Source organism: Pyxicephalus adspersus, chromosome Z, assembly GCF_032062135.1.
Source record: "Pyxicephalus adspersus chromosome Z, UCB_Pads_2.0, whole genome shotgun sequence".
Taxonomy (NCBI): Eukaryota; Metazoa; Chordata; class Amphibia; order Anura; family Pyxicephalidae; genus Pyxicephalus; species Pyxicephalus adspersus.
The window spans coordinates 83200653-83221621 of NC_092871.1; the positions used below are offsets into that span (position 1 = coordinate 83200653).

Here is a 20969-nt window from a genome sequence, read left to right on the forward strand (position 1 = left end):
AAACATATCAGGGTACAAGTGTGACACATTAGACAAGCCTTTCTTGATTCATCAAACGGACTCACAATCTAATGTCAGTCATAGGTCATTAATGTAATCCAAAGACTATTTTTTTGTTTTGAGGGAAAGTTGATTAACCTTAATATTTTTAGGATGTAGGAGGGGACAGGAGTACCTAGAGGAAACCCATGCAGGCACAGAGAGAACCCACAAACTCCATGCAGATAGAACCCTGGTCAGGTATTCATACCCTGGAGCTAGCACTGTAAAAGCCTACCTCTGAGCTACCATGCTGAAAGGTTTGTGAGGTTTGTTTTTAAGTCCCGCATCAAGGGCCACAGGTTTGAAGCTACACCACCGACTCTTGGATCATCAAACCACTGTACAAGCATTGGTATGCGGCTCCAGGTGGCTGGATAGCCCAACTGCACAGCAGGTCTAGTCCTTTAAAAAAACTGCATTTGCAGATATGAGGTCTAGTGTCAGTAAGCAGTATTTATCTGCTAACTGTCAGCTCCCATTTAATCTCTATTGGGCTGCCATGAGTAATTTCTATATGTAGCATCTGCCTCAATGCAACAGTTCAATGGTGTGAGAAAGTGCTAACTGCACCCCAAATTCACCAGAGTCTGAACAAAACCTGAATCCGTAACCTGTCCTAAATTTTTATAAAATTTACCCCACAGGAAAATGATATGAGATTGGCAGACCACGCAAGAATATTATATTCTCCCTCCTATTGGATTGTAAGTTCTTCCGGGCAGGGTCCTCTCTTCCTCCTGTGTCACTCTCTGTATCTGTCTGTCATTTGTTACCCCTATTTAATGTACAGCGCTGCATATTATGTTGGCGATATATATAAATGCTCTAATAATAAAAATTGTAGATATAAAGTTTTTCTTATAGAAGGACTGAGCTATGAGTGATATCATCTCTATTTTATGTAATGTTCGGTTAACAAGCTTCTGTGCCTATTACTGGTAGCACACAATCCTTATTAACCAACAATACCTATATATGAACTACCTATGGGCTGTGGTTACAGGCAGAGCTTGACGTACAGCCTGGAACATAACAATTCTCATGTGTTTGTATCATTGCTGCTTCCAATTTCCTCTTAAGTACTAAATCAATATAAAACGACAGGCAGGTCATACAGGAAGTTATAAATCTGAACCAGTGAAGTCTTCATCCTGGACATGAGAAGCAGATTGCTTCTGGAATATCAAACCTGTCAGTAAAATCTGAATGGTAGTAAATGTTAGTAAGTTTCAATTCCTTACCATTTTGATAACAGGTCACCCCATGTTTCTAGGATTTTCTCTGCACATTCTTTGGACACATCCCCAGAACCGCTCAAAAGAGGCTCATCATTATCTAAAAAAAAAAAAAAAATTAAAAAAAATAAAAAAAAAAAATAGAAAAAGGGATATATATGTGATGCTGAATATTGTCAGAATTTAATCTGAAATGTAAATGAATGCATTAAAATAGAATTAAAAGCCTTGACTTTTGTGTAACAGATTTGCCACATGAATATTAACTTGAAAGTTTATTTATAAAGAAATATGGCTGTATGTACAAAGGATAAAGAAAAGGAAAGAACTTCTCTTTACGGCAACATGTGGTTGAAAATGTTAAAATATATTGAATATTTCAGAAGATTTGCTAATAGTGAAAATTATACATACAAACTTGTCTCAGACTGTACAGTAATCACATTTAACAATCTATGTGTTTTACCATTTGGCTTCATCAGGGGATTTCACAGAGACAAAAGCTGCGTACACACTTCCAATTTTTATCGTTCAAAATGAACGACGAACGAACGACGAACGATCGATTGGGCAAAAATCGTTCGTAAAAAAAGTAACCAACGACACCGACGAACGAGGAAAGTCGTTGGAAATGAACGACCGGACCGGCGGATCGGATTGGACGACGATCGTTGACCGTCATCGTTCGTGTGTACGATCGTTCATTGATCGTCCATGGTCTGAGCATGCGTGATGAACGAACGTTCGTTCACTTCCTGTCGTGCACGTCACTTCCTGTATCGCTCAAACGATCGCATCTATTGTGTGTACAATATCTACGAACGATCGTGTCGTTATCTGTATGTACAGGATCGGTGCTATACGATCGTTCGCAGATATCGTGCAGGATCGTTCGTCTACCAACGATAATAATTGGAAGTGTGTACGTAGCTTTATATTGGTAGTAGTGGATCATGGTTGTTGAATAAAAAAAATTATGGTTGGGTTGTGAGGTACAGAAGTTGAAAATAACTGGCAGTTCCAGGTGGTTCAGAAGCTTAAGTGATGTTTCACAGGGGAAACAAACAAAAGTTGCTGTTTGTCCCCTGATGAAGCCAAATGGTGAAACACACAGGGAATTACGGAGCATTTATTGATGATATGTGGTTACTGATCATATGTACAGTCAGAGACAAGTTTGTATGTATTCTTTTCACTATTAGCAAATCTCTGTATTTCTAAAATATTACCATTCAGACAAAATTACCAACAAACTAAACAACAAATGTTTCTTTTCTGTTCTTTATCCTTTGTACATTTTTCAAAATCGTGGCTTGGTAACCTATTACTTTATGTCATCTTTAATTTTTGAGATCTCAAACTACTAGTACTGATATGGCTCTATGCTTTTTTACACATACACTTAGCCGAGCATACTACAGTGATGCAGCGATCCTATCACTCCGCTGTGCAGAAATCAGAGCGAACAGACTTCTTGCAGAAACTACAGAAGGGGCCGGATACAAGACCAGTCACCAAGAAGCACAAAAGTGCCCGGTCTTTATTTCAGTGTATCAAGTTGAATTACTGCAGATCTGGAGAAAATACACAAAAGCGCTCCAGGATTTAAGTAAAAATACACAGAGCTCCTATATAATATTTGCCTAAATACTTTCAATGTAGAAGACTGATTGCCAACTACAGACAATGCAGACTATTTTTCCAGCTGCGTTACAATATGAGTCCCCTGTCATTTTCATTGTTACTTCATAGAGCTCAACAACCAATTAAAAAAAACATACAAACCTAAAGGCAGAGGTCATGTAAGGAAGGGATTATTAGGAATGCCAGCCATGTGATGGGCTGTGAAACCAACACAGGAACTAGCAAGTCAGCTATGAAATTTGGTTCCACTGAAGGAAATTAGTGGCATAACAGTATGCAATTGTGCTGGAGAGCTGTAACAGGCGTAAGAATACTTGGCGCAGTCCCAAGGCCATCTCTGGAGATGGATCGCTTTTGTCTGATAAACTGAAATGCCCCTGGTCGAAAATCCACAGTGACCAAATCTGTTCTACAATTCACTGTGTTGTGTTAGGCTTTGCTCACATGTCAAAGATATACCAAGCGGTTATTTTACGAATATCAGAAGCTAACCCATTCACGGCCTAAAATCGAGTAAATCAGAAATATTCTGAGAGGTTGTAGACACTGTTACAGTTCTGTGAATAGAGTAACAATGACAAATCACTCTCATTAAAAAGTAAACAAAATAAAAATCTGTTATTCTTTTAAATAAAAGGTGAAAAGATTTTGGTTAAAAAAGAAGTCACATAGAAATATTATGGCTGCTCTGCCAGAAATCCAGAGAGAGCTTTTAATTAACTTTGAAATGACAAGACAGTGGCTGTGCTGAAAAGAAAAAAACGAGGAGCATTGGGAGCTTTGGCTGCTGGAACACAAAGCTTTAACTACTGACCGCCCCTCCACGCTCTCTCTTTCTATATATATTGATCACTTTCTCAATAAAACAATATTTTTGCCTGCCTGTACAGGGAAGAAAGCTCTTGGGAAATGTAGTTCCGGAGGCAATAGGAACTATTTTCCCAGCAGCTGCTTCTGCAAGCCTGGTAATGGTGTTACAGTCCTATGAGTCATGGTGTCCAGAAGGAGGGTTGATGTTAAATATGGATCATGTCTGTGCATACACCGAACACATTCCATTTACAAAGTCATTCTTTACCTTCCTCCTCATCATCCTCCGGAGGTGAGGGTATATTGGACCCCTGTGGCCCACACTGGGAGAGTCGGATTGAAGGGCTAGCAGTAGTTTTCCTCCTCTCTCGTTCTGATTCGCTTTCCAAGCAGATGACTTCGTAAAATGTATCACAGCTGCTCTTCCTCTCTTTTTTCTCAATCTGTAACATGCAAAGTACATAATGACATGAAAAGATGGAAGTGATTACCAGATACCTTCAAATCATCTATTGTATACATATACATACATACATATATACTAAACAACTTGAGGTTTCGCTTCAAGAGCCTACACTGACCTCTTCACATTTTTAGAGGTTTTACAAAAACATTTTTTGCTTGCTGGCAAGGCTTCATCATTATTATTATTACAAAGTATTTATATAGCGACAACATATTACGCAGCGCTGTACAAAGTCCATAGTCATGTCAATAGCTGTCCCTCAATGGAGCTCACAATCTAATGTCCCTACCATAGTCATATGTCATTAATACAGTCTAAGGTCAGTTTTGGGGGGAAAGCCAAATAACCTATCTGCATGTTTTTGGAATGTGGGAGGAAACTGGAGTACCCAGAGGAAACCCACACAAACACAGGGAGAACATGCAAACTCCATGCAGATAAAGTCCTGGTCAAGATTAGAAACTGGACCCAGCGCTGCAAAGGCCAGAGTGCTAACCACTGAGCTCACTTCATTCCCTGAACTATGACTGCATACCAAGATAGCTGTATGTATGGCATTCCCATGGCTATCAATAAAAATAAAATAAATCTCTATAAATCAGTACAGTTTCATGAGATTGCTATGCAACGTTTTTTGTCCCTTTAAAGGCCATTATGATTCAACCATTTATTTTTGACAGTCCAAGCTTTCCAACAAGTTGTGCCTCAATTCAGATTTTATATTTGCATGTTACTATTATTATTTAACATTATTTATATAGCGCCAACATATTACACAGCGCTGTACATTAAATATGGTTTGCAAATGACAGACAGGTACAGACAGTGACACAGGAGGAGGAGAGGACCCTGCCCAGAAGAGCTTACAATCTAGGAGGTGGGTTGTAATCGTACATTTTGTTTCCCTTCTATATTAATAAAAAAATAAAACCAAAAATAGATAAAATACATAGAAGGGGCTGTTGGGATGCAAAATGCTTTTATGCTATTCACGCTAGGACCTTTTTGTGGCCTAATACATTCGGTTTCTTCTCTTTTGTATTTTGTACCCGATTGTACGGTATGTCTTGTTTGTACTGTTTTTCACTATATTTGTAATGTATTGTCTTGCCTTCAATAAAAAAGATATTAAAAAAAAAAAAAGGCTGTTGGAGATGCCAAAGTAACTGAAATTCCATTAACAGCTTTGTAACACGGTACAACCCTGTCAAAAAGGTCAGAATCCCAGAAGAAGCAATGGAAATAGGTCTGGTCTATCCACCAGCCTATAACTGGACAGTTAAAGGAGAAGCAGTGGTAAAATGCTAAAGCTGAACTCCAGACAGCTTTATAGAACTAAACTGTGTTATTCACCTTTCCTCGTTCCCTTGCACAGCGATGCTAACTTCTTTCTTCGCGATCTTTGGCCATATTGGTTGGACAGGTAACTTCTGCACGCATTTGTTCCTGGCACGCACAGAATAAATATTGGGGAATGCTGGGTATCCTGGCAACTGCACAGCTTTTTTGCCAGAAACCCAGAGTGGGACATCACTTGCCCCTTTCTGCAATCATAACCTGCCTGATCGTGTATTCCCAAAAGTGGAACAAAGGAATCCTTCTTTGCTGAATTTGTAAACATATTTTATGCAGCATTCCTTTAATAATTTCTTTTGAAAGCCCTTATTTGCAGGCCTTTTATTTTTGCAGTTTCCATTTTGGAAGATTGGTCAATTTAGTATTTTTTCCTGCTAAATTAGCACTATCCCGATCACCCTTTGCCCATATGTGATCCTCCAAATCTGCCATTCCTATTACTGCATTCCCAAAGGATGATGGGATATGTAGTTCCTGGCTGTGCCTAACATCTGTGGGTTGTTATGGAGGTAGCCTTACAAACCCCTCAAGCCCGGAATATAATTGCAGTTCTCAAGGCACAGCAACATCACTGTGGTTTTCTAAGCGCTGGAATAAGCTAATGAAAGAATTTTGTATAGATTTTTATGGCTCTCGGGTAATTTTAGGTTCATCCAGGAGCTCCCTTTAAATGATTTATTACTAAAAGCATTAAAATTTACTGACAAAATGATCACCTCCGACATAACCCATCCATTAACAAACATTATATGTCAACTTAAATTTCTTACACTGTCTATGTTGCGCTAACACAGCAGGTAGGCTGCTGCGAAAATAGAAGCAGATTAATTAAACAGCACAAATGTGCAGTGAGCAGTCAGAGACTAATGGAAAGGTCGGACAGAGAAGAGGGGGTTTGAAATGGAGGTAAAGACCTGATATAAATTAATAAAGATGGACTTCAAACATACACCATGAGTGTTCTGTCACAAAGCAAATCAATACATGTCAATGAATTGTATTGAAATGAAGCAAAAATTATATAATATAAAGGTAATAAACTGCATCAATGACTTGTCTTTTGCAAGATGTACCTAAGCTGATAAAATGAAGACAATGAAGAATATAGGAAACCTCATAGAAGCCTTTGTCTCACTGATCATGGTTACACAGTAAAATGTAGTACAGGCCATATTGCTATGACCTTGGTAACATAAACTGCACTTGAGAATCCCTACAGTGCATGCTCGAATGCTGCCCAGCTCCAGTTTATTTCCTGCTGCCAAGCACAAGCAAACGCAAAAAAGACAAACTTGTGAAAAATATAAATGTTATCTATTTGACTTGGAACTGCTTTGCATAGTAGGTTGAATAGATAGTATATGCAAGTTATTCTGTGCTGCGTTAAACACATGTGAGAGAAGAGCTCCTTTGATGTTACACAACAACAATATGAATTAGAACTAAAATGAGCAATGGAGCATGAAATGCCGCTTTATATACAGAAGTGCCTAAGGATTTTACACTGGTAGTGATCAACTTACTTGTTGGGGGCCTTAATTTTGGCCCTGACATTACCAGCACTTACTATTTAATGTATGAAATACTGGAGAACGCTGTCAACAGTTGCAGCTTTGCAACAGAAGTAATGATGGTGTAAGAGACTGCAGGTATTTTACAAGTGATGGTAAGAGACTGCAGGCATACTACAGAAAGCTGTCAGTTTGCAGCCATGCAAGAGGAGTTGGTAAAAGACTCCAGGAGTATTACAAGAGATGGTGAGAAACTGCAGACATACTACAAAAAGCTTTCAAAGATTGCAGCCTTGCAAGAGGAGTTTGTAAAAGACTGAAGGCAAACTACAAGAGATGGTGAGAGACTCCAGACAAGCAACAAGATATGGTAACAGACTGATGGTATTTTACAAGAGATGATGAGAGACTGCACACATACTACAGAAACCGGAGATTGCAGCCATGCAACATGATATGTAAGATACTGCAGGCATACTACATAAGATGGTGAGAGACTGCAGCCATGCAAAATGGGAAGGTGAGAGACTGCACATACACAATAAGAGATGGTCACAGACTGCAGACATGCCACAATAGATGGCCAGGAGTTACAGACATATCCAACAGATGGTGAAAGACTGAAGGAATAAAATGATACAAGAAATGGTCAAAGATTGCAGATAGCCTAAAAAGACTATGCATGACCAAACATGCTATACGAGTTGTTGGAGACAGGGTTTATGTTTAAGAAGTCCCAAAATAAATCAAACCATTCAACTACCGAAAGCCAGTTCAAATAATATTTCTCCTTCACAGTCTGAGCTAGCACCAGGGTAAGGGAAAGAAAGACTACTATCTGCAGGGGCTATGAAGCCCAGAATTAGGGTAGAAATGGGCTGCATCTGAATATACCTGGCTATATGTTAGGCACTAAGGCTGTACGTACTGATGAGACTAACACAAATAAAGTATAGGGACAAATTTATCATGTACAATCTGCATTGCACATGGGAGGTATTCTGCAGCTCTGATTCAGTGTAATAGGTGCACAGTGCAATTCGCTCACGATATGAAATTACAAGCCCAATATTTCTCTGTGCTGTATGGAAAGACTCTGTAAATCTCAGGACTGGAAGGATAAAAATACGAATCCTCAGCTCCAGTATATGCATCTCATTTTAAAGCCTAACTGCACCCCAGGGTGTTAATGACAGGATCAAAACGTAAAAAAAAAAAAAGGGGAAAAAATGCTGACACCTCATCTAAGGACTGAGAACTTGCAATAAATTCCAGTTATGTTCTTGGATTTTTATTCCCTTCCATGTTTATTATTACATATATCCTAAACAAATATAAAACATGATTTTAAAAGCTTGAATTCAATTAATTAAACAAAACAAAACAAAGCTTACTGTATTTTTAGTTACCTTACCATCCATCTATTTGAAATGAAACTAAGACTTTCTGGAACAATTACCTGTTTAAGTTTGAGGAAGAAGTTTTCTGTAGAGCTTCTTTTGCTAAAGGGCCAGTACAGGCGCTCACTGGCGGAGCAGACTCGCACTTTAGTCTCTATTAGGAATCGCACTGGCTCTTGCACCTCTGTGATGACGAGATCTACTGCAGTGGTCATGAAGAGAACTTTGTCTGTGGAGACAAATGTCAAGGAATGGTTCAACAACAATCAATAACTAACTCTTCAGAATATGAACAAGCAGGATCACCAGGGAGAAAAAAAAAGAAGACCAAAAAGTCAAAGCCAGAAAAAAAAAAAAAAACAAGGGCAGCTACCACACCTAAAGACTGTAATTGGCAATATAATACATATTTGTGTTTGACTATATAATTTCAATGAGCCTTTCATTGAAATTATATAGTAAAAATTTTATAGAGGAAGCAAAGAAAGAAAAAGATGAGGGTGCCTTGCGACGGAACAAGGGACAGGTGAGAAGCACGGTTTAGTTCTGGTTTAACACACTCATGCCAATTTTGAAGATAATTCTGAAGTTTTCAGTAAACCTTCACTTGAGAAATGGGACTTACAAGCTATAATTATTTTGAGTAATAGTACCAAGTACCTTTAGGAGTTTCTTCATTGACAGCCTGGAAATGTGGAGATTTGGTGTTCCAACTCCCTGTGATAATATAAGACTTCCCATCTGAGCTTTTACCCATGGATTCCTAAAGAAAAAAAAAAGATACAGGATTTTTTTTTATCTACAAACTTTCTAATCACTGAAAACTGGGTAAATTTTGCAGTTTACAAATGTTTGCTAATTGACAAATTATTAGTAAGCAAGGATAATTGTGCTTTCACAGTATTATGCAGTTTTCCTTTGTTCCACATGTGAAAAAGATCATTACAAAGCACAAGTGGGCGCTCTTTGCATCTGGAGGAAAGAAGTTTAAGCTCTGGATAAGGAAGGGATTCTTCACTGTAAGGTCTGTGAAAATGTGGAATCGGCTCCCTAAGGAAGTAGATTCAGCAACTTCTATTGATTGCTTTAAGAAAAAGCTGGATGATTTCTGGAAGCACAGAATATAACTGGGGATTAAAGCTTTAAAGTAAAGATAACAGAGGCTGCTGATCCAGGGAACATCTGATTGCCTCATGGAATCAGTAAATTAACTTTTTTGCCTGTTGGAACAAATTGTACCAGGGTTCGTTTTGCCTCTGGATTACCTATGTCCAAAGGTTTTGAATCTGGGATATGTTTATTCCCTAGTAGTTGAATTTGACTTATGTCTTTTTTCAACCTGACTTACTATGCAACAAAAGAAAGGTAACTGCCACTCCTTAACAGAGATAAGCATTTAGGTAAATATTATTATTGTAGTCTCTGACTCCTCTTATGTAAATACTAAAGTGCTATGTTAGTGCCAGCAGCTTTAAGACCCAATCTTTGTTCTCTATCAGAGCTGGATCCACTATTGAGCAGGTGCAGTAGCGTACAGATGGGAGAAAATACCACATTACTTTATTTACATAATACCAGTACCCGATTTCTTGAAAAGAAGCAAAAAGCAGGAGATGTAGGGCTTATAGCTTCCATGAGTTTCAGACCCCCCCCCCCCGTTGTTTTTTAAAGGTTGAAAAACACAAGCAAACTACAAGAAAGGATTTATTAATCTCTCCTGTCAATAATTACAATGTGATTTTAAAGCAAGGGGTAACAGCCTTGAAAAATATTCCCAGAACTGGATTTCAAAGCATCAAATATTGAGCCATAAAAAGGCAAACAACGCATTAGTGTTTATGTTGCCTGGGGATTATTACTCTCCAACTTTTTGAATATAGATTGGGAAACAGGAAGAGGCATACACTAGTACAAAACAGGAACGCCTTGTGTACTATAAGTTTACAAAAAAAAATACAAAAGATTGTTTTTTTCACATTTATTCCACTGCTAAAGATTTTTAATGGTGAAGCACGGCTTAAGTATTCAGCCTTGACATAACTAATCGCATGGTGGAAAGCCTACACTGATTTGCTCCTTTAAATTACTCCTTTGTGCTTGCTTTACCTTTTCATTATTAATTTGTGCTACCTGTAATTAAAAGAAAAAAAGAATGTTTTGTTTTCTTACCAGTTCTAACAGATGCATGTCACTGTTCCGCACATCTCTGCCTGGACTGAGAAGAAGTCCAAAACACCTGAAACAAACCAATACAATGATCATAAATAGGTTCACTACATAAGTACAAACATAAGTTCACTACAAGTTTACAAAAAATATCATGACAGAATGTATTTATATCAAGGAAATACCAAAAACCATGCAGTTTCAGCCTTCGCCCAAATGTAGCTGCACTTTTAGGATAACTTTACCTAAATCCACCATCCCATAGGACTCCTTCTGCAGCTATTTACATGCCACTGTTGCAGCGCTGTGACATGCTCTCCTTCTAACGGAAAGCGAATCATGCTTACTATTGGTGCAGACTGGTCCTAGACTGAAAGGACCTGATTTATTAAAGCTCTCCAAGGCTGGATAGGATACACTTTTATCAGCAAAGCTGGATGATCCAGCAAACCTGGAATGGATCTGATCCAGGATTTAAAACATTTGTTAGCAAATTACTTTTAGGAAATCCATTCTAGGTTTGCTGAATCACCCAGCTTCACTGATGAAAGTAGATCCTCTCCATCCTAGGAGAGCATAATTAAATCAGGCACACAGTGAGGGAAAATCCTACATTCTGAAATATAAATACAGTAAAATTCTACTCATTGGGGGCAACTTTCACATATATCACTCACTTCCTGGTATATATACAGGACAGGATATTAAGAAATGTGTTCTAATGGGACACAACTGGCAGCCGACAGTAAAAAAAAAAAAATGTTTATACCCCTACTCTATTCAAAAGGTAAAGCTGAAGGAAGTTTCAACTTTTAGGAATCCATGATTAGGTAGGAAATTATTGCAGAAAGGGACAGGGGATGTCCCTTCTGCAATAATTATTTCTATGTGCCAGGACACCCAGCAATCCTGACTTCCCCTGCTTGGGAATGATGTCATCATGTACAGGGAGAGAATAAACAAGAAGATGGTGGCGCCCTGCGAGGGAACAGCAGCTGATCAGCTTTAAGTTGATCTGTGGGCGCCTCTTATTTCACCCCACCCCTCTCTAACTACAACCTGGTATCTAAATGCTCCTTTACTCACTGAATGCCCTTGGTTCCATGGCATTCCAGTTCTGAGTCTTCTCTTTCCTTCTATTTATCTAAGAGGCAGAATAATTCTTCAGGTTTCACTGACTTGTCTGCAGTTGTGATCAGTGTTAGGGGAGAGTCAAGGACTGGCTGGGATTTAATATTATTATTATTATTACACAGTATTTAATTAGCGCCCTCAAATTACGCAGCGCTGTACAAAGTCCTTAGTTGTGTCACTAACTGTCCCTCAAAGAGCTCACAATCTAATGTCCCTACCATGGTCATATGTCATTTATACAGTCTAAGGCCAATTTTAGAGGGAAGTCAATTAACCTCACTGCATATTTTTGGGATGTGGGAGGAAACCGGAGTACCCGGAGGAAACCCACGCAGACACAGGGAGAACCTGCAAACTCCATGCAGATAGTGTCCTGGCCGAGATTCAAACCTGGGACCTAGCGCTGCAAAGGCTGGATTGCCATCTCTGAACCACCGTGCTCCCCGTGGCATGGGTTCATTTACTGCACTATATGAAAAATCCACTGCCAACGTCATAGCCGACAGACTGGTTTCAGATGAAAACATGACTAGAACAAATGGCTGGTTGTATTGCTGTCAATACCCTACAATATGCAGATCCTCCTTCCCCTCCGGATCAATGTACACAGGCAACAAAGTGCTCCAGTTATTATCAACTGGCAATGAACAGTTTATCAAAGATGACAAGAGTTATGAAAACAGTGTGTTGCCTTTCCAATGTTTATAATTACTATCATTCTTCCCCTATAATTAAAGTTACCTCTCAATAGTTAGTTCTTTGTTGGAAGTTTGCTGGACATAAATAACAATCTTCTTGTCCACACCCTGCCGCAGCCTGAAACACTGCTTGTCCTTATCTTTAGAAACCGCACTAATAAAAAGAACAAACAAGGAAACAATAAAACATAATGTAATAAACATGCGTTTTTATTAAAGCAGTTTTAAAGTCAAAATTTCCCCTCTGCTTTAAAAGAACATTGTCACACATTGTCACACATGATTCTAGGAACAGACTCCTATTAGGTGCTTGAAATGGGTAAAATGACGTGGTTTCACTTTCCCAGACCCAGAGCTAGCTAATTCCCTAGTGTGATGAGAATATTTCTTTGATGACAGACAAAAGGTACAGAGTATTTTATTTTCAGAAATGTTTGTAGAAATGTTAACTGTGTTAAGGAAAGTTCCCGTGCAATGCATAGCAGGCAAAATTGACATGATCCTGAAGCCTATTGTGAGAGCTCTTGCAAGAATAATGACAACATCCCTATCTGGGACAAAAGATGGGGGATGACTATTATTCTAGTTTGTTCCTTGTAGGCATATTTTATTCATAATGATGGGGGCTTTGGGAAAGGTGAGGGGTCCTAAATGAGTGAGCAGACCTTCCAGTTTAGTGGGTGGTCCACTTCATGTACTGTTTCTAGAAGAAAGGGAAAATGATTCTTGCACACCACTGCTTTATGAATGTGAGCATAGTAAGGTCATACCTTAGCTATTTTTATCTGCCCCTATGTGTGCTTATATCTTGTATCTAAACCCAAACCAAGTACATTGCTTCCCATTTTCCTATGTCAGAAAGGTAACTCGTTAGTGCCCTGATTTCAATGAAATAATATCAGCAACACTTGTTTCCTTTCATAGGGTGACACAGTGTGCTGGCAGCTTCTGTTTTAGTGACCACCAATAAGCTGTGATGCCCATTTGCAAATTTGAGAGCATACATATTAACAGGAAGCTATATGAAAACAAATCAGATCGACAAACCTGAAATATCCTTTCCCATCATCCTCCTTGATTTCCAGCGACACAGAGAAGGTGAAGATATCGCTGTCAGGGGTTTGGGGTGGGATAGAGGCAATAAGAGGCGTCTGCTTAACAGAGCGTCGAAAAGCTGTGGCAAAACTATACAATATCCGACTCACCTAGAGGAAAGGATACAAGTATGGTAGGTTTTTTGGACATTAGACCAATACACGCTTGTATTGTACAGGCTTACAATGTAGAGGATTTTAAGCACAATTGTGGACGATAATAAAATTACTGAAATTTTTTCCCACCTATTATCTAGCAAAACTAATAAATTAGGGATCGAGAACACAACTGCATCACTCAGCAGTTCACCTATGCATTTTGCATTTATTATGCAAGAATTACAGCTAAGTGTAATGTTCACTTTAACTGCTAAGGAAGGCATTAAACCAAATGAGCACAAAGCTGGCGCTACTGATCAAAGCAACTAGAGACGGTCAATGAGACGAAGAAACGTTGACTTTTATGCAAATGTCTAGCAAATTGCACTGGCTTAAAACTGAGCTGATCGCATATATAGCGTTTGAGTGGCTCTGTACATTGATGTAATTTGCCTAAAAGTTTAATTTTCTGCATCCCACTGACCATCTATAATAGCAACAAACCTACTATAAGTCAATCTGTGCGAGTCCTATTGCCCAAACAAACAAACAAACAATGACAACTCAATTTGAATAAACAGCAATGATCCACATCTTACCGCTTCCTGTATTTCACAGCGGAAGACGTGTATCCTGAAGAGTTCTGCGTTGTAATGACTTTCTGTAAACGCAAAGCAGTCGCTTTCTTGAGTTCCATCATGTCCCCTTACACAAAACAGAATCTTGTATATTGGATATTTTGCTATCTCAGTGTTTGTTTGTGGATCCAGAAGTCTATTTAAATGACAAGAAAAAGGCAATCGGAGGAAATTAATCAGAAAGTCCTGAAGCCAATGTAACAACAGATTGTATTTAAAAGGACAATCACACCTTTGTTGTAAACCTTAAAATTATGATTTGCCTTACAACTAGAAGCAGAACTAAAACTAAATACGTATAAGCTGTTTTACGCATTTCTTGCACAAAGCACAGAACTGTATGCCCTCCCCCATCTTGTAAATGAGCAGTGAAAGAAGAAGGATCTCATTTTTTGTCACTTTCCTATTAACATTTTTACTTGACTGAATTTTCTCCCCTTTTAAGCTCTGCTGTACAGGATTTGCAATCTGATACCAAGTCAACTTCAAGTACTTACACATTTAATGATGTATTTATAAAACAAAATAGTGCAATTCTGTTTTTTATACCTCCCTGGAGTTTGGCTTTAATAAAATTGCAATAACTATTCAACTAAAAAAGGAATTTGCTTCATTCTTTATACCTTACTGCACTGAATTTACCCAAAATAGTAAAGCATACGTCATCACCTAGTGTCCATTCAGCCTCTTACAGATTAACGGGTTTGCTGAAAGCATTTGGGGTAGTTGACAAAGCTTTCTCCTGCCTTTCCTCTGCTAGCCCCACCAACTCATTTGCAAGAGGTCTGTGTGATGTGGACACCTTCTATTTGCTGCCTAGCCCTGACAAACGAAGTACTGTTACAATAATAAATGTTCAAAGGTGGTTATAATAATAAATAATTACAGCAAAAGTGCAGTTGTGTTGTAAAAAAAATAATGTTTTCTACCTGACCGTTCCCTCAGACACATTAGGGACGGAAAGTGTCACATCTAATGCGTTCTGGCACTGTCCTCGAAGAATTGAGATCATTCGGAGAGCTTCGACTTCACTGCGTGGGGCATTGACGGAAGCACATCCAAGGTAGGTGAGTTTACTGAACACAACACTGTCTTCATCAGGAACGGGGGAGAACAAATCCGATGCATCTGCTCCCTCTGCTAGATATGAAAAGACGATCAGTGCTAATAGGGTATACACAGCATTTTATACATCAGTATATAGAAGTATGTCTACCATCAGTGGGTATAGAAGCCTAAATAAATAACATTTTATTACTCTGCATAATAAATATAAATTCCCTGCATATCTGTATTTTTGATGAATATTCTGCGCTCAAAGCTGGAGCCACCCTTCTGCTCTACAGGGGGGGGAGGATGCTTCCAGCCATTGGACACTTCCATGTAATTGTGAAACCTGTGGTGCCTCTCTGTTCCTATTGATGGGGAAAGGGTCGATCACATGGCTGACAAGCCATTTGACTGCTTGTTCTTTCCAGTAATTGTATTTCTTCTATTTTTTTCTTTATTGTGTTTTTCAGAACATTTAAAGAATTGTTTGGGGTGCTTTAAGGCCATACCAATGCTTTGTAAATGGGGGCCTAAAAGTTTAATTTGAAGAATAGCCAGAATAAGAAAGCCATCAAATAATCTTTATAATTCCAGGTTACTTTTTCAAAAATATGTTTATCCAAATACCCTAAAACTGTCATTTGTCAAGCAGTTACAGTTATTATTATTGCTGCTAATGAAATACCGCATGAAAGTGTTTGTCTGTGAAAGATAAAAGAACCCACGTTCAGTACTTCTCTGCAGTACATGAAACCTCACCCTGCTGTGCTGGTTTCACTGGCAGACTCATTTCTTGTTTCTGCAACCCCACAGTGGATGGGTTGATGGTGGAAGACGCAGTGGAAGCATCATTTGAGGATTCATCCAGTTCCTCCTCTGGATGCACCTCCTCTGCTTGGCTGTCATGATCTTCAGTTGGTGTGTCCATCAAAACATCTTCCAGCTCCTTTTGGAGTTGCTGTTCACTTCCATTCCCAACGATCTAACAAAAAAAACAGAATTAAATAAGTTGCTGTGTAGCTTTTAGAAGAATAATTTATGTACATAAAACCTTACATATTTGAACAAGTGGAAACAATAAAATTGTCATTTGTTGTACTGCTTTTTAACCACGCTTACAGACGGAGTTGCAATAAGTCCTAGGTCTTGGCCTTTTTGCCGGTGCACGCCATTAGCATCCACCCTTGTACATTATGTGGCCAAAGGTTTTAAACACCTGACCGTTACGCACACTATATGATATACTATAGGATTAAATGAATGTGCCTCCCCCTACCACCACCACCACTACAACCAAATGACTGGGTTCAGGTGTTTCCAGTGGAAGGTCCTGGTAATATTACAACAAAGGCATTTTAGGTAAGTGTGCACTAACCTTGTAATACCAGTTTATGGAAGTCTCTTTTTATAATATAGCATGCCCTTGCATATACAGCCAGCTCCATAAAGCTATGGTTTGATGATTTTAGTATGATGTAGAGATCAAAGTGCCAACAAACAGCCTTGACCTGAACCCTATTAACATTTGCTGGAAAAAACTAGAACTAGAACGAATTGTCTTCTTTTCCAGCGTCGGTACCCAAATGTATAAATGCTTCTTTTGCTAAATATACACAAAACTCCACTGGCAAACTTGTGAAGAGCCCTCCTAAAATAATGTAGGTTGTTATAGCTGCAAAGAGAGGGCCATCTCATATATATGTGTGATGGTCATCTGTCCATTAACCTTTGACCATACACGGGGCCCGATTTATTAAGGCTCTCCAAAAGTGGAGAAGATAGATTGTCATAGGAGAACCAGTCAACCTGGAAAGACAAATGTTTTCGATCCTGGGCCTGACCCAATGCTGGATCTCCCAGGTTCACCTATGATAGTTATGATTATCTTTTCCAGTCTTAGAAAGCTTTAATAAATTAGGTCCAGTGTACATACAAGCATGTCCATGCATATCATGTCGTTGTATTTACTGTGTTCTCTCCGGTGCCTTTTACCTGGGTGCATCGATGTCCACCTTTTTTTTAGGTGGTTATTGCAAAGCTGGGTTACAATACAAGGGCTGCCACCCGCCTACAGCTCCTTCCCACCCAGCTTTAAAAAACAAATTACGAGAAGTATACTGTACAGTAATAAAACGGTTAAACATATTTCAGTGCAGTGTGTGTTCAGGCACGGCTATGCTATATATACTAAAGAATACAAGTCTGCTATGAGGAAATACCATTGATGATTAACATTGGAGAAACCATGTCCAATCAGATACAGTTGTAAGAATTAGTATTGTGAAACTGAAGGAATTTCCTGGATTTCTGAATAAATGGCACCTAAAATGCAATCTTCAAGTCACAGCATTGAATAAGGACAATGTTATAAATAATAAGTCTAGTTAAATGTGACTAACTACAACTAATGGTATAATGCAATTCCTATTTAATGTATTTATCCCCATAGAAGGAAATGACTAACTGCTACTTTAACTATGGAAAATTATTCTTTTGAATGAACTTTAGGTGCCTTTAGAGACCCACAATGAGACACAGAGATCTGCAATGAGCCCAGCTCCAGTCTCAACCATATGGTTGGAAACTATTTTTTGCACACGGCTACGGCAAAAGTTGGGCAGCACAGTGGCTCAGTGGTTAGCACTCAGGCCTTTGCAGCGCTTGATTTACAGGTTCTAATCTCGGCCAGGACACTATCTGCATGGAGTTTGCAGGTTCTCCCCGTGTTTTTGTGGGTTTCCTCCGGGTACTCCAGTTTCTTCCCACATTCCAAAAACATGCAGTTAGGTTTATTGGCTTCCCTCCCTTGGACTGTGGTAATGAAATATGACTATTGTACAGACATTAAACTGTGAGCACCTTTAAGGTACAGCTAGTGACATGACTATGGACTTTGTAGAGTGCTGCGTAATATGTTGGCGCAATATAAATACCGGAAATGAATGTGGCTTTTAGCCGTGTAGTTGCTATTTAAAGATTCACAATGTGGCTGCTTGCAAAGGTGCTTCCGGGTGCACAACAGAATGGATTCCTTGAGCAATGAGCAATTTGTGACCCGAGGGGCACAAACTGCTCATTGCTCAAGATACCCCTAGCAACCTCTGTTGGAACCCTGGTTTTAAAACGTCACATATATATATATATATATATATATGAATATATTATTTTGATTTTTATATTATTATATATGATTTTGGATATCCTTCATCCAGGCTCCATCTGACTTGCTGCAGCTTCTAAACCACATTGTACCATAAGTACATACAAGAGAGAAGCCTGTAAAGCTGTGCAGAACTGAAAAGAAGGGATGGAGGTCACCGATTAGTATTTAGCAAGGCACCCAGTCACAAAAGACATCTGACTTTCTCAATCACCAGGTTGTTTTTGGGCACTTGAGTCACAATACAGTGCCATTGGACAGTTGGGAAAAATAATATAAAGACAATGGAAATAATGAAACATAGTAATGGGGTGGGCATTAGAAAGCTTCAACAAAGAATAAGGGCGGCAGCAAGCTGAGAGTATTATAGGACAGTGTTCTCCCCTGACTCTGCAAACCGCCCGGTACTTTGTGACCCAAATCTTCAACAACCACCCAAAAACAGCCGGTGGTCACTAAAAATTTGTGTCACAATAAAGGAGCCACCACTGGCCTAGAGCTTCTTACCAGCTTAAAAATAAATTCTGAGGAGGTCACTGTAGGGGTTACTGGATTCTTATGGCAAGAACAACTAGGAACACTAAAATGTGTTGCCCATTTTTTGACCACCCACCTACAGCTTCTTTCCATCAAGCTAAAAAAAAATTTCAAGAGCATTGATGGCTGAAAGAAAAATCTTCAGGGACCGGCAGGGGGTGCACAAAGCCTCTCCCCTGCATACAAATATGCAGAGTGCTCCCCCATCCAATTAAAAACAATAGTAAAACTTCACTGCCCCGACCAAAGCAAAACAAACACTCTTTTTCCCATAGCGTCTGGGATCTTTTTGTTTCTATACACCTGCAGGTGAGGTGCCGCCACGGATCATGTGCAGGCATGCCAAATCCAAAAACAGGCTTGGCAAGAATCACAAAACACACAAAGAACAAGTGCAGCGTATTTATCCACAGAGCCTGCCCCGAACCTGTCACACAAAGCAATTACTTTCTTCTAGAAGTGGATTTCCTTAACACGAGCAACGAGCGCCGTATAAATCACAGCGCAGCAATCCACCAGACTTATCTAAGTGATTGACGCGCTCACCTTAAGCCCCGTTTTCTCGTCGTCGCTGCCATTGTTTGCGGAATGCATTTCATCCCCTTGTTTGTAAACCAGCACAAAGTCTTCGCTGTTCAGGGTGGACACTGAGTCAGAGGACACGCTGATCTTCCCCACAGAAGCCTTGTCATCCATGTTTCATGAAGGAAGATCCACACATGAATGATTCCCTAGAGGGGGAGAGAATTGTTTTTTGTTAAAACATATAGTGCCATAGAAATCTCCTAATCAGAGACCTGTGTGTCTAGCCCGTCTGCAATGTCTAAAGATTCAAGCAATATTGTAATAGGGTGTGTGTGTGTGTTTTTTTTTTTTTTATAATAATGATATGAAACAGGAGGAATAAACAAGAGACGTGTCCTAACAAATACAAATGAAGTAACGTGGAATCCCTGCTGCAAGACACAAAGTAAAGTCTAGACAGAGACTGCAATAGGGAAAGTTCTTCAAAAGGAGAGCCACAGATAAAAGTGATGACTTGTATTGAAAGGGAAATTCATTTCTTTTATAAATATGTCTAAAATGTAATTCAACCCATCATGGCCATCACCAGAAGGGGGTGAAAAGGGGTACTCATGTCCCGGGCCCCTATCAAAATAGCTTGTCTTTTGCATTGCTGGAACATTCAGACATGAGGGAGGAGGAAAGTTTACTCAGAATGGGACCCAGAAATTTCTGGTGATGGCCCTGCAAGCCATAACAAGCCACACGTAGACAACTGAGAGAAATGAAAACCTTCTAGGTTTTACTGCCCATGGCTCGTCTATGCGATATTTACCAGTAGCAAGTCCTAAAGAAGGGGATACCTTGTGCCTCTGAAACGCGTTTGTATACCATTTTATTATAGATTACAGTACCAAACCCTAATGAAGGGGATACTTTGTGCCCCTGATATGCTTTGTATACCATTATTTATGGATTATAGCCCCGAGGAAGGGGGAATTTCGTACCCCTGAAACGCGTTGGTATACCATTTTATCCATGGATTACAGTACCAAACGCTAATGAAGGTGATACTTTGTGCCCCTAACATGCATTTGAACACCATTACTTATGGAATACAGTAGCAAGCTCCGAGGAACGGGGTACTTTGCGCCCCTGAATTGCATTTGTATACTAATACTTATGTATTACAGTACATGAAGTGGGTACTTACTACCCCCTTGCTACTGGAATTCATAAGAAAATAGTAAACAAACTCATTTCAGGGGTACAAATTATCCCCTTCATCAGGGCTTGCTATTGGATTCCATAAATAATAGTATACAAAGCAGTTCAGGTATACATTGTACCCCTGAAATGCATTTGTATACCATTTTCTTTTCCAGTAGCATGCCCTGATAAAGGGGGTATTTTGTAGCCCTGAAG

General features: G+C 39.2%; 1 protein-coding gene across 3 annotated transcripts in view; it reads right to left on the bottom strand.

Annotated features, from left to right (window-relative positions):
- Nucleotides 1–20969, bottom strand: part of RABGAP1 (RAB GTPase activating protein 1) — a 113772-nt gene that overhangs the window by 82649 nt on the left and 10154 nt on the right. For 2 of the 3 annotated variants that reach the window (XM_072431355.1, XM_072431356.1), the window contains exons 2-12: nucleotides 19587–19771; nucleotides 16103–16325; nucleotides 15223–15433; nucleotides 14255–14429; nucleotides 13510–13667; nucleotides 12506–12616; nucleotides 10634–10700; nucleotides 9125–9227; nucleotides 8524–8693; nucleotides 4000–4174; nucleotides 1284–1377 (exon numbers count right to left, since the gene is read on the bottom strand). In XM_072431355.1, the coding sequence (XP_072287456.1) occupies nucleotides 1284–1377; nucleotides 4000–4174; nucleotides 8524–8693; nucleotides 9125–9227; nucleotides 10634–10700; nucleotides 12506–12616; nucleotides 13510–13667; nucleotides 14255–14429; nucleotides 15223–15433; nucleotides 16103–16325; nucleotides 19587–19736 (1637 nt within the window). In that variant the 5' untranslated portion in view covers nucleotides 19737–19771. The remainder of the gene's footprint in view (nucleotides 1–1283; nucleotides 1378–3999; nucleotides 4175–8523; nucleotides 8694–9124; nucleotides 9228–10633; nucleotides 10701–12505; nucleotides 12617–13509; nucleotides 13668–14254; nucleotides 14430–15222; nucleotides 15434–16102; nucleotides 16326–19586; nucleotides 19772–20969) is intronic. The other variant, XM_072431357.1, reaches the window with a different exon arrangement.